Source organism: Gymnodraco acuticeps, unplaced genomic scaffold (assembly GCF_902827175.1).
Source record: "Gymnodraco acuticeps unplaced genomic scaffold, fGymAcu1.1, whole genome shotgun sequence".
NCBI classification, from domain to species: Eukaryota; Metazoa; Chordata; class Actinopteri; order Perciformes; family Bathydraconidae; genus Gymnodraco; species Gymnodraco acuticeps.
Genome location: NW_022990518.1, coordinates 389,380 through 403,900, shown reverse-complemented (window position 1 = coordinate 403,900; position 14,521 = coordinate 389,380). Strand labels below are relative to the sequence as shown.

The 14,521-nt window shown below is 40.2% G+C and overlaps 1 protein-coding gene across 1 annotated transcript; it reads left to right on the top strand.

The window, feature by feature from the left end:
* Nucleotides 1-692: 692 nt before the first annotated feature.
* On the top strand, nt 693-13,812 carry LOC117553315 (putative phosphatidate cytidylyltransferase). The gene is made up of 4 exons (XM_034227196.1): nt 693-1,193; nt 3,794-3,876; nt 4,148-4,235; nt 13,632-13,812. Exons 1-4 carry the CDS (start codon nt 1,074-1,076, stop codon nt 13,701-13,703), a joined length of 363 nt encoding a protein of 120 aa, XP_034083087.1. The 5' UTR covers nt 693-1,073; the 3' UTR covers nt 13,704-13,812.
* The last annotated feature ends 709 nt before the right edge of the window (nt 13,813-14,521 follow it).

The following is a 14,521-nucleotide window of genomic DNA, read 5'->3' as shown; positions in this document are numbered from 1 at the left end:
AGCTGACTCAGAAAGCGACTCAGGTTCTGGTCCAGGCTCTCGTCATCTCACGCCTAGACTACTGCAACTCCCTCCTGGCTGGTCTACCTGCATGTGCCATCCGACCTCTGCAGCTCATCCAGAATGCAGCGGCTCGTCTTGTCTTCAACCTTCCTAAATTCTCCCACACCACTCCGCTCCTCCGCTCCCTTCACTGGCTTCCGGTAACTGCTAGAATCCACTTCAAGACACTGGTACTTGCTTACCATGCTGCGAATGGATCTGGCCCTTCCTACATCCAGGACATGGTTAAACCGTACACCCCAGCGCGTGCACTACGCTCTGCATCAGCCAAACGGCTCGCTGCGCCCTCGCTGCGAGGGGGACCCAAGTTCCCATCGGCGAAAACACGTGGGTTTGCTGTCCTGGCTCCAAGATGGTGGAATGAGCTCCCCATTGACATCAGGACAGCAGATAGCTTGCACATCTTCCGGCGCAGACTGAAAACTCATCTCTTTCGACTCCACTTCGAGCGTTAGAACTATTAACGAAGCACTTTTATACTAATAAAGGACTGGCTTACCTAAAGCCAGTTGAGTAGCACTTGAAATGTTTGGCTCTATGAAACCTGATGTACTTATATGATTCTGTTTTCTTCAAGGTTGTGTCTTCCTGGTCGAATGTACTTATTGTAAGTCGCTTTGGATAAAAGCGTCAGCTAAATGCAATGTAATGTAATGTAATTTGCCTATTTTGTATCCTGATGACCTAATGCCGTTACATGTAATATGTTAGAATATAATAGAATATCTTTATTGTCATCACACATCTGTGTAACGAAATTCAGTTGGCTTCTCTCACTGCAGTACATAAATAAGAACACATCCATAAAATAAGTGATAAAGCAGAGATAGTAGCAATAGTCAGGGTCATCACTTAAATGCACTTTACCAGAATGTTAAAATACATTTTTAAAGATTATTTAATAAATAAAAGCTACAATGTTTAAATATAAATAGTTACTAAAAATATCTGTTTGATACTTAATAAATATACAAATAGATAACATAAGATATTTTTGGCTGCAGTCTTTGATGGGAGGTAGTGTGTTTGTACGTGTGCATGTTCAAAGTTATAGTGAGTTTTGTGGTTGGACAGGGATGGGAGTGATGGAGGCCACAGCTCTGGGAAATAAGCTGTTCTTCAGTCTGTTGGTGCGTAATTTTATTGACCTGAACCGTCTGGCAGCGGTTCCAACAGTGAGTGGCCGGGGTGTGTGATGCTGCTGGCTTTCTTCTGCAGTCGACTTTTGTAGATGTTGCCAATGTTGGGCAGCTGAGTCCCAACGATGCGCTGAGTAGCCTTCACCACCCGTTGCAGGTCCTTCCGCTCTGTGGCTGTGCAGCTGGTGTACCACACAGTTATGCAGCTGTTCAGGGTGCTTTCAATAGTCGACCGATAGAAGTTTACCAGCAGTTTTTGTGAAAGCCTGGCCTGTCTCAGTTTCCTCAGGGAAAAACAGTCTCTGCTGTGCCTTTTTCACCAGGTTTGAGGTCCAAGTTACTGCTTAGACTAGATGGACTTCCTTTTTTGTCCTCCTGAAATCAACAATGAGCTCCTTAGTTTTGGTTTTAGTTACTCACTAATGGCGCGTTTCCACTGCAGCGGGGTAGCCCCGTTTAAGCGTCCCTAAGCGTCCTCGCTCTGGCCTCGGGCTGCCTCGCTGGCCGTCCGAGGCCGTGGCGCATTTCCATTACAGTTTAGGACCTGGGGTAGCAACGCAGTGTAGGCGGGGCGATCGGCTTTGTTTTTGTTCACATTTCGAGTTGTTCCGTCGAGCTCCCGCTGGATTTGATCATCCCCAATGAGATGTAGGAACGTCGTCACCTCCTCGGTCGACCACGGTGTGCTTTTCTTATTAGACGTAGCCATTTTTGTAGCTCATCCGTTTACAAAATGCTGTGTATAAAAATGCTGCAAGCTTGCTTCTAGATATATATGCGACGCTAGGGATGAACTCGCGCGCAATCTTGTGACGATTCTCTCTGACCAATCAGCAGTCGAGAGGGTTGACGTCACTAGTTCAGCCCTGGCCCTGGTCTGAGGGAACCACGATTTTATGAGGCCGGAAAAAGAAGGAAAAAGTACCCGCTGGCCGGTACTAGGCTATATGGAAACGCCACCAAAAACCGGCCTGGCCGCTTGAGGACGGTTAAGGACGCTTAAACGGGGCTACCCGCTGCAGTGGAAACGCGCCATAAGCCTGATTTCACCCACCTGCAACCGATTCGCTAATAATCACAAATATTCATTTCTTTGACCCCTTGACTCGACAACTTTCTTGTTTAATAATCGTTACATCTCCACAGGACCAAGTTCCTGTGTCCTGCCTTTCACCTGCTGATCACCCACTGCTCATTTAAGGTGGACTGACCTTTACAATGGACCAGCTAGTCTTAGTGTCTTAATGCAAACGTTTTGTAAAGTGATGCTAGACCAAAAACGTGCTGTTGGATTGTGTGCTCTCTGCAGGACGGTGTCTGTACTCAAAGATTGTTTATGAAATTAGAGCTTAACTCTGTTTTTGTTGTCCAAACGACGCCAAAAGAGCGATACGTCTTCTTTCCAGCAAATGGCATAAATACATGAAAGTATCCAGTTCAACTTTAGTGAGGTTTGTTAGATGTTCTGCACTGTTATTGTTATGTAATTAATATAAAGTGAAAAACCCATAAAAAAGTCAGGAAAAAAAAGAAACTCACTTAAGGAGAAAGTTTCTGAACCAATGAGAGTTCTTCATTTGCACATAAACATGATAAAATAATTAAAGTTGTGACCAGATGGTGTCGCCCTCTTCACACATTTAACGCTTTGCATTTTATTTATTTATTTCGCCTTTTATACCACACTGCAAGTCTGACATTTATTAATGAGACGACTGGAAGTTACACTGCAGATTTAAACACTTATAAAACACAGCTCAAGTCTTTCACAGCCAGATTTATTCAAGCAGAAAAACCAGTGCCTGTTAAATCAAAGGGAAAGCAATCATATAAGACAACATTTGTGAAGCGGATAAGATCAACTCAGCGTACAAGACACATCACTCCTGTGATTTTTGTTCATAATCCAGGTTCTATGTTCACATAGAGAAGGACATTACAGTGTTTGAGGGCCTATGTCGGTTAAAAGCCAGCGGAACGGTGTATTAGTCTGGGAAATAACTCATAAAGTTATAAATTAACAAGAAAGAAACTGTGATACCTTTAAAAAAAGAAGTGTTTGATAGAGATTCATCCAACCTTGCAAGTGGAGTAATAAAAAAAACATTATTTTTATTATTTCCCCCCCAAATGTCGGAATTTAACATACTTTTGTTCTTGTTAAAGCTTAATTGTTCTGGTAAATTAACCTTACAAATCTCAAAGAATATAAAACATTTTTTACAATTACGATAAAAAAAACTACAATGGCCCTAAACCACTGCCAATAATGGAAAACCTTAGTCTTGTGTCAGTGTAATGCATGAATGAATATATATTAAATATGGAGCCTGAGGTTTACAAAAACACAACTCTTAATGTTAAATAGGATACGCTGCCTTCAAACACATTTTGAATTGAATCAAGCTAATATCCTTTTCAGCTCAATCCCATCTCAGTGTAGTCACAGCTGACAGTAATCCCTTGGGTGTTGTACCACCGTCAAATCTATCAATACATATTTGGAACAAGGACCCTTATGAATATAATTGGGTTGATTGTCAGGCAAATGATTGTAAACACATTTTCCTAATGATGTTTTGTCTCCACAGTTTGGTTGGGCTCATGTGACTCTGCTGATCGTGGTGACTCAGTCTCACCTCATCATTCACAACCTGTTTGAGGAGATGATCTGGTAAATAAACAGTCCTTTATAGTCTTCACATAGATAAAGCTTCACCTTAATAGTTTCTTAAGTTTCTGTCTTTAAAAAGAAAATATTCCACTTTTCATATTATACTAAAACTGTACCTCATTGCAGTTAAATTAAAAAAACTGTACCGACTTTTTACCGTGTTTATTGGCTAGAAAAATCCAAATACATTCCTACATGCCTTGTTATACAAAACTTGTTTTCTCTAAGTCTCTTATTTATGAGTCTCATGTTAACTCTTCTCTTCTCACAGGTTCATTGTGCCGATTTCCTGTGTGATCTGTAACAACATTATGGCCTACATGTTTGGTTTCTTCTTCGGGCACACCCCTCTCATCAAGGTTGGTTGCATGTTATTGTTTTTCCTATTATAAGAAACTGTTAATGTAAGCAACACTGAACACTCTAAATAATAATGATTATGCTACCAAATACAGATTAAAACTAAAGTAACAAACCTGTTTTAATAATGTAAGAAGTAGAAATGACAGGTATTGGTGTTAAAAATGTAAGAAGTAAAAATAAAAAGTCCTCAGAACAGTAAGTAGTGGAGTATGAAGTGAAGTATTGATACCAGAAAGATGTATAAGTACAGTACAGTAACGAAGAAAGGGTGTTTTTATTATTTATCCAGCAGTAGGCGGTAATGCAACGTCCGGGCTAGCTGGCGTGACGTGGATTGCAGACCGGAAGAAGGAAGTGAAGTCGGAGACACGTTGCAGATAGCTCAGAGAGAATCGGAAAACTCGGAAACATACAGAAAGGGTAGCATTGGACTGTTATTTTGGTGGATTTGCATAAACTGTACATTGACTGTATCATCATGTCAACCAGCTCAGATGGTAGCCAAAGAACCGATATGGAATGGATGATATCCGAAGCCGCGAGGAAGAAAAGGGCTTTGAGAGAAAGAGATAGCTCAGTAAGAGCGTGAAATTAGTCGGGTGAAGCAGACAAGGCTAGCTAAAACATAAAATCAAAAGTCAGTCAAAATTACAGCCAAGCAACTTTGAATAACGAACTAGAACACGAGTGGAAAGTTACAATATAATTCAATCAGGATGGTGGGCAGTGGCTCAGTCAGTAGGAGATTGGACTGTGAGCCGTAGGGTCACCGGTTCAAGTCCCCGACCAGACCTAAAAATGGAGCGTGGACTGCTACTTGGAGAGGTCCCAGTTCACCTCCTGCCCTGCCGTGGTGCCCTTGAGCAAGGCACCGGACAACCCCCTTTCCCCCTCACTCCCATTGCTCCCCGAGCGCTGTGCAATAGCTGCCCACTGCTCCTAGTACTAGACTCCTGGTACTAGGGTTAAACGCAGAGAACAAATTGCACTGTGTGTGCTCTGCATGTGTGACCATGGAGGGATTCATCCCTCCCAATATTATAATATCATATATTATTACCACCCGATTAAATTTACCAAAGCAATTGAAAAAGAGATTGGAAAAATGTAATTTGCTAAGTTCATGAACAACAAGCGGCTATTGATACATAGGTAACAAACAGCAGCAGGAAAAGATTCTCGGAATGAACTCACTGAATGGGGAGAAAATGAATGCGCATGTTCCAGGAGCAATGGCAAAACTGAAAGGAGTACCATTGAACATGTCAATGGAAGATGTTAAAAATGAAATAAAAGGAGGCAAAGTAGTGGAAGCCACAAGGCTTAAAAGCAAAAGGGATGGTACACTCAAAGAAACATTATCAGTTCTCATTCAGTTTGAGAGAACCTTACCTAATGCAGTACAAATGGGATATTTGAACTTCATTGTTAGGGATTACATCCCCAAACCTCTCAGGTGCTAACGCATGTCAACGATTGGGGCACATTGCGCAGCAGTGTAAAGGACAGCTAAGGCAGTGGTTCTCAAACTTTTTCTGTCATTCCCCACTTTGAACAGGTGGGCCTTTTCAAGCCCCACCTGTTCCTCATCGCTCCAATAAAATGGTAGGGCAAGCTTAAAATTGTCAAATGTATCGTTCCAGACAGGGGTCTCCAACCTTTTTATTTAAAAAAATAAAACAAGTCGTGAGCTACTTTTACTCCTCTTTTTTGTTTTTTTGCAGTGTATATATTTAGCACATTTTAACATTATTATATGCTACCTTTAACCTTTGAGTGCTGTTTCGGTCTGTGGGACCCGTTTTCAGTGTTTACTAAAATAAAATGTATGCAATTTAATTATTTTAACCTGCTTTATTTGGTGGTGGACGTCACATCCTCTGGGTCCGGGGGCATGCACCCCCAGGAAGATTTTTTTTAAATGTTGAAGTTAAATGCATCAATCTGGTGCACTTTGAGCTAGGGCTGCTCAATTAATCGTATTTTAATCGCAATTACGATTTTGGCTTGCAACGATTATGAAAACAACATAATCGAAATAAAACGATTTTTTTTTTTTTAAATAGGGTTTTCAGTTGAATTATACTTAAAGTTCAGGGTAATCAACTGTTAAAAACATACTTTTCAAATTATTTTCTTCAATAAATTGATGTTTTTCAAAGTAAATGGTTAATCGTGATATCAATTATTGACCCAAATAATCGAGATTATGATTTTTGCCATAATCGAGCAGCCCTACTTTGAGCCCAACATGAATTTATGGATACAGCTCTCAACACTCAGATGAAAGGGAGCTGTATACTTTTCAATAATCCAAACATCTTTAGAATATGATCACAACAAATCATTTAAACTTGTTTATTCTTATCTTATGTTACCTAGTTAGCATTCTTTCTTTTTATTTATGCATATATGACTAATCCCTCCCCTTTTAAACTTTTTACTGTCCTATAGTACACATTGGAAGGATTTCTTACTTTATTAAATAGATAAAGGTGTGCTCTCTCTCTTGCTCTCTCGCTCTCTCTCTTGCTCCACATTGCTTTTCTTCCCGACTGCAACGCTGTTGTGTGTGTCTGTGAGAGCCTTTTACATGTGTGTATGAGAGATTTTTACCAGTGGCGAGCCTGTCTCTGAGGGCCTAAGATATTCTACAAAATAATATTAAAAAACATTAAAACAAATTATATTTTTCTTTATATATTTTTTTTAAATATGTTTTTAGTAAGATTTGTCATTAGTTTTACCAAAAATAACTTGATTAAATTGTATTTTTAAAATAACATTTCCAAAGAAATAAATCCTTTGAATCTGCCTATTCAGTTTCTGTTTGAATGTGAAGGGTTAAATGAAAGAAGCTCGTCTCTGCGAGTCTGTGAAGACAGGAGCTGATTGGACGTCCAGCTATGAATTCACAGAGGGCCATCTATGGAGAGGCGAAGTCACGCCCATCTACTTCCGGACCGTGGGACCCCGGAAGCGAAACATTTACATTGAATTCAATGGAGAGAGAACACATATATTTTGATCCCGTTTGAATTGTGCCACGAACTACACATATGATGTTTGTCAATCTTAAACAATCATTTCCATGTCAAAAAAAGTCACATTTTGTCGTAAAACTGCTGAAATATAAGACTATGAAAAATACGCTACTACAAAGACTACAAATCCCATTCTGGGTCGCGTAAGTGATGTCACAGGCATGCTCGGTGATTTATAATAAGCCTCGTAATTAAAGCGAAGAAGAAGAAGATCTCATAACTGATTTATTCCCTCCAATAAATTATAGATCGCTAAAAATAAATTCACTTTTACAAGATGCCTGTGTGCTTTGTACCAGGTTGTAGTCATAAAAGTGATCATACCACTTCTCCTTCTATCGATTCCCGTCTGATGAAAGGACCAGGAGTCGCTGGATCAGACATATCAGGTAATATACATGTTGTGCATGGAACATAGTCAAGTTAGCTACCTAGCTAGTAGCGACGAGTAGCGAGCACGTTAGTTAGCATTACATTACTTAGCCTTGTCATTTTTAGTAGCCTTACCATGAAGTTATTATTTTATTACATGAAGTAAACCAAAATGTTAAACAGTAACCAAACATGATGGTAAGTATTTCGTGAAGCATTTGAAGAGTAGCCTACTGCGCCCTCCACCGGGTGCTAAGGAAGCAGTTCAGGGAGAGTCGAAGGCAGGCAGGGAGCTTTGCATGACATTCTTCTGGACGTGTTTCATTGTGATGACAATCTGTTTGTTGGAAAGACAGTCGTGTGCTTATTGAGAGAAAATTGTTAGAAGAGATAATTATTCAAAGTGTTGTTACTTTAAAGTGTTGTTACTGATCTTTTTCTCTTTTATTTTCTTTACCTCACCTGTAACTGCTGAGACGTTGAGGAACATGCACACTGACAACCTGATTTCCACTGTACGTAATAGTATTTGGTTATGGTATATTATTTATATACATCAAAGGCACAATGCACCCCCCAGAGACACACATGTATTGAGTGTGATATTTTGCATAGGTCATGTGAAATCATCTTTACATACTAGAAAACTGTAGGAGCGGCAACTTGTTTTGAAATTGAATTTTTAATATCCGATAATAAAGTTGATCTGTTTTCTTTATTCTTCTCTCTTCCCAGCTCCATCCATCACCATTCTCTGTTCCTGCAGGTCCTGCTTGCTAATCAATGCTCATATTTTTTTACACAATTACAAATAAAGTCATTGTATTGTATGACATGAAGTTGTGCTTCATTCGGAGTCAATAATAAATTCATTCTGCCTTCAACTGCGCAATGATTGTGGACTGCACCGACACATCCATGTAGCTGCCCCCCAGTAAGATGAACCAAGCAAAGAGAGTCACCATCATGCCCAAGGACATCCAGCTGGCCCGCCGCATCCGCGGAGAGAGGGCTTAGACTGACCTGAGACCAGCACACCCAAACACAACGGCTCTTTTAAGAGCCACATACATTTTCAAAGAGTTGCAATCCTACGTTATTATAATGATTAAACTGGTTCATGTATCACTTAGTTTACTGAACCGTGATGAATGAAAGTGAAATTAGTGAGGTAGTGGTTTACTGAAGTTACAAAGACATTAATATATGAGTAACAGGTCAGTGTAAACACAAGCTTCTGTCAATTATGGATCATTCAAACTATTTATATAAAAACATGTAATAAAGTTCTAAAACAAGTATTCGGTATATTCCTTGATAGCTTTTGGAGAAGGTTGTTTTTAAGTTTACTAAAATCTATCGTTTCAACTGTTTCACTTTATAAAAAGGGAACAGGTGAGTAAAGCATCATTGAGTTTCTTATTCTGTCAGTAAATTATCCAAATGAATGTTTTTCATTATTTTAGTCAACCATAAACAAATTGATTGTACCTTTTAATGATGACCTTACATGGTCGGCAAAGTTAAATTAACTTCAGAAAATCAAATCTGTTCTGAGAAAAAACTAATAAATGTTTAAAGATAGGAACTTGCCATCCCACTGAAAAACAGTCCGTAGAGATGTTAAGGCGTAGTTGTAGTTCAGTCCAACGTTTCATTTGGATTCATTTGACAACAGTCAACTATTTTCATAAAGAATATATATATTTTTCAAAGTCAACTTTATTGTCAATCTTACTCAGTTTGAGAGATCAAAAAGACGTTTAAGTAAAATTATACAATTTACAGATATGTATACAAATATATATATCCTATATACACCATCATGTATAATGATGGTGTATGATGTAGAAGGAAGTGTGTTAGATAACAAGTAAATATAGAGTTACATACAGATCCATGTTACAGCAAAAGATGGAATAACTAAGAAGCACGCAGTATAATAATAATTAAATAACTGCTCAGCATCTCCACCACAATCCCAATCTGCTGTGTCCTGTTTTCCTCCCCTCTGCATAACACCCCATCACACATACGAAACACAACGCAGAGTTCGAGGGTGTTAAGAGTATGTTTATTGAAATGTCCTCCTCTCTACTGGCCAACACAGGGAGCATATGCTGGGTGTAGAATTGTTCCAGGAGGAGGAGATTTCCATGCCATGCAGGGTCTTTGAGGATGGGGATGATGATCGCCTCCTTCGTGGTCCACACAACAAAGTAGCAGAGACTCCGGTCTGTGATGTGCAGCTGCCCTTGGACCTGGTGCCAGTATGGGTGATTCTCCTTGAGAATGTATGACCCACCCTCCTCACGGAGACAGAAGGATGGTAACTGGACTGCCTCCGCGATGGTCATGTTCCTCTGGCTGTGTGGACACTTCACCTCCAGCAGGGCAGATGGCTGCACAAGTCCATCGGGTGATGCTCCCAAAACACCCGACTCACTCACAAAGAGACCAGACTCGATTCGAACACTGTCACTTGATAGGCCTCCACAAAAGCCTCCACAAAAGCCTTCACCCCTTCGGCTTCGTTTACAACCCCCCAGTTGACAGTTGGCGATGTCTCTGGCCAGTGGGTTGTATGTCTCCTCTCGCTGTTGGTAAAGTTGAGACACCGGCTGGACTACTTTGGAAGTGCCAGGCTTCCTCCACTGGCACTCAACATCTGTGGAGCTGATCTGCCACATGGCAAATATTGCCAATGCTGCAGCGTGGCTGCATTTGTACATCTCCTGTGCACAATCACAGACAGCGCTCTGCATCGCGCCATCGTCTCCCATGCAGATCTGTAAAAATAAAGTAAGTACCATTTGTTAGCATGCTATAATAGATTGAATGAGCAATAATACAAGGATGGTCCGGATCTGGGGGTGGGAGGGTTTATTTTTCCATAGTTTTGTCCTCTTGTCTGTTGTTATTGTTTGTTTTTTCTGTATTTTTTGTAATTTGTGTTGTATTGGTTGTGATTGTACATTGTATTTTTCTAAATGTGTATGAATACATTTTTGAAAAACATTTGATCAACAATAAAAAAGGATTTGGTCAGGATCTAGACTCAGTGTGTAGTTTATTAATTAATCAATGCTCTCTACATTAGGAAAACACATACCGGTGTACCAGAGGGAGTCACACACAGCTGTGCCTAGATAACCAAAATCCTTGAATCTACACACAGCAAATAAAGTCAAATGACACAACGAGAAAAAGGAGATCACACATACAGTATAGTCGATATAAAACTGGCCGCTTCAATCTGAAGAGCAACTAAAACAAAACACGGGAGTGTACCTTGTTCTTGTGAACACTAATGTTATCCACAGCATACACAGAGACCACGAAGTTCTTAAGGAGAAAACTAGTTGCTAAAACAAAACACGTTAGTGTACCTTGTTAGCTAATGTTAGCTAGCTGACATTAACGTTAAACATTGCACTCATATTACTCACCGAAACCTTGTAAAGCCGGTCCCGAATGCTGGCTCTTACAGAACCGACTAACTCCCCTTTCATATAGGTACAGCTCTCAACGTGCCCAGACTTGTAGTGATTTTCACCTCGTAAAATAATTGTATTCTCATTCTGAAAGAATGTGGTGAAATGTGCTAACGTGACGGCAATCTTTATGTTGGTGACGCGTATTGTGCGAGACCAGAGACCTGTAGTTCACTGAGCGGTTTCACACACAAAAATGTGTAACTTCACAGTTTTACGACACATTTTTATTTTTTTGACTTGCAAAATGTTCTTTTAAATTGACAAACATCATATGTGTCATTCGTGGCACAATTCAAACGGGATCAAAAGATAACCTTTCTCTCTCCATTGACTTCAATGTATAATTTTCCGCTTCCGGGGTCCCATGGAGGCTTTCGGAAGGGGAGGGACTTCGCCTCTCCATAGTAACTGAACGAGAGAGTAATGTCAAATGACAGTACAATTGACCAATCATATCTTCCCTCTAAATGGGTGGGCTTTATTATCGCGGACTTTATGACAAGTTCCGCCCGCTGTGAAACGTTTCTTGTTTCCATAGCAACAGTGGCGGCGCCAGGGTATGGCTGGGGTAGGCTACAGCCATACCAAGAAATGGCTTAGCCCTACCTTAGGCCGACCATGAAAAAGTATGTTAAAGTAAGCATGTTGAGAACACGGATTGCGAAAATCTACCGGTTGTGTCCATAACACACAAACTGATCCTGCTGTAACAACAAGTGCACGTTACTGACGCAATATGGTTGAGACCATTCGGGCTTATGCTAGAGGGGTGCACGGAATAGTCTAAGTAGTGGGGGAGTTTTATACACTAAAGGTGTGAAAATTCTCTCGCGTTATAATATCAGCGCGGTCGCGGTCAGATCAAAATGCCTCCTAATGCAATTTGAATATACAGCCAATCAGAGCAACGAAACGTTGGGTCTGCTGCGTCATGCATTACTGATTCGTTGATACAACACGTTCAGTGAAAAGTCCCCAAACTCGCGCTGAGTAAATTGCAGACAGACAGCAGAACTTCTAGGATTAATTGTATATTTCGGATAGATAGATTTGTTCTTAAACGCCCTCGCATTGAGGTACAAGTCGAACAGGTGCCAGAGTCACACGACCCACCTGAAGAGTGAATAGTGAGTTTTGAATATATTTTGTAATAATGGGTCATTTGAAAAAGTGTTTTGTATGACAATAGAAACACAGGCCACCTGTTGTGTGCTGTGTCTGTCTCTCTCTGTTTACCTGTGTCTCCCTCACTCTCCCTCACTCTCCCTCTCTCTCTCCCTCTCTCTCTCCCTCTCCGTGTCAATTCTATATGCCAACTTTTCTTGTTTCTGTTGTAACAACGTGGAATTAGCAGAATAGGCTATTGTATTGTTTAACTCACACCTGTTGCTCTCGATGTAATTTAGCTGATAAAAGGAGACTAATAAAAGCTAATAAAAGCCCCAAAGCTTGGCGTTTCACTGTCAAGGGGTGCGATATAGCGTGTATGTAATTATATTACAAATACTGACTTGAGCCCCACCACTGTATGGGTTAGCCCTACCATAAATTACCCAACAAAAATAGTCTGGCGCCGCCACTGCATAGCAACAACAACTGTCAACAGCGTAAACTCGCCTTCAAAATAAAAGCATGCCAAATTACACTTAAGACATACAACTGCAACGAAAGTAACAAACACAATGCAATATCCTTTTCAATTTCAAAGAACACAAATTGGGTTATCTACAGGTGTTGTTTTGTGTGGTAGAGGGTCGCTTTCATTGATTCGTTTTGCACCCCGGGCGGGCCGTTGTTTTCATATTCCACCAGTGTGAAAAAAAAATAAAACATTTTTTTTTAATTTAAATAATATATTTTTTTGTCATGACCCACCAATCACATCTCTGCGCCCCCCCAGTGGGGCGCGCCCCACACTTTGAGAAACGCTAAGCTAAGGTGTGCGAGATGCGGAGGACAACATGAGTATGGAAAATGTGAAATTGATGCAAAGGTTAAATGTTGTAACTGCGGAGGAGATCACAGTGCTGCGTTTGGAGGATGTGAAGTACAGAGAGAGGCCAGAGAGGTGCAGAGAGTCAAGATTACAAACAAAGTTTCATACGCAGATCAGAAGCAATAAAGAAAGTAGGGGAACAGTAACAATCAATAAGACCCCTAGTGGAATGGAGCAGAGAATTACAATACAGTAATCTTCAAATCCAAGCCCACAGCGCCACCAAGAGTAAAGAGGATGATGATTTTCTACGAGTGAAAACATTTTGTACATTATCCAGTGCTTACTAAAATGAATACTAATGTATATATACAGGAAGGAGGTGTACTAACCAGGTGGTGCTTTACTAAAGCGGATTGGGGGAAATGTAGGATATGGTGTAATGCGTTAAATTGTAGTTTAGGCATAATCTTTGTCTCCAATATCTTTCTGTAGTTACAGTTATGTGTGTTCGCTACAATAATTGACATGTCTGTTCAACAGCACCATGTTGAAGTGGAAGCCGTCCTCCCGCCTGATGGAGCTTCTGGAAGAGTCTGCAGAGGAGCTGATTAAAGAGTACCAGGTAAATGTTCTGCTTGATTTGTGTTAAAATGTGTCTGCTGTTCTGTTTGTACATGGATATCTCTAAGTTCATCTTGCCATTATGTGAAAAACCTCTTCAGTCTCCAGTTTTTAAGTTAACATTTAGATAAAGTAAAAAAAATTACATACATTTTACTGTATAATATTTATTTATATTTTCAAACTTACTCAATTTCAATGTTTATGTTCGCGGGTCAATTTTGACCCATGATTTATCTCAGTTCAAACACTGAAAAATAATGACTATCATCCAATATTGTTTTAACTACATCATAACTAACTTATTATGCATTCATAACTGTACAAACCTGTTGTAATTTAATTGTATGGTTCCACAACACATTACACCACATATTGCCCACGTGCATGTGTGTGTTCAGGTTCAAGTGTTTGTGTACATATTCTTTGTTAAAGGTGGAGTTCCCGTGGGGGAGGGGGGCCAGAGGGATGGAAGACCAGGTGCATGTTGCGAAAAAAGTAGTGTTACAGTGGATGAAGAGGGTGGGGGTGAGGTGTCTAAAGTCAAAGATGAATCTTGATTGGGAAAAATTTCACCCCGAGTCACCCACAACAATTCTGCTGGGTCTTCACAGACCCGAACACCAAATTATACACTTTTTTTTTTAGAGACCTTCAGACTTGGCTAAAATGGTCAAAATCAGTTTTGTAGTGTTTATATAGCTGTTGTGGAGGATATCATGAAGCGATAAAAAAAACTAGAGTAGTTATTATATAATTTTTACTTGAAACGGGTCACTGGATACCCAAACACATCATAAGGGTTAAGA

Bases quoted from the DNA above. Each gene is read 5' to 3' on its own strand.
- LOC117553315 (XM_034227196.1), top strand. From the start codon at position 1,074: ATGGGAGGTAGTGTGTTTGTACGTGTGCATGTTCAAAGTTATAGTGAG. The intron at 1,194-3,793 runs GTGCGTAATTTT...TTGTCTCCACAG, and splicing joins AGCTGTTCTTCAGTCTGTTG to TTTGGTTGGGCTCATGTGAC. The intron at 3,877-4,147 runs GTAAATAAACAG...CTCTTCTCACAG, and splicing joins CTGTTTGAGGAGATGATCTG to GTTCATTGTGCCGATTTCCT.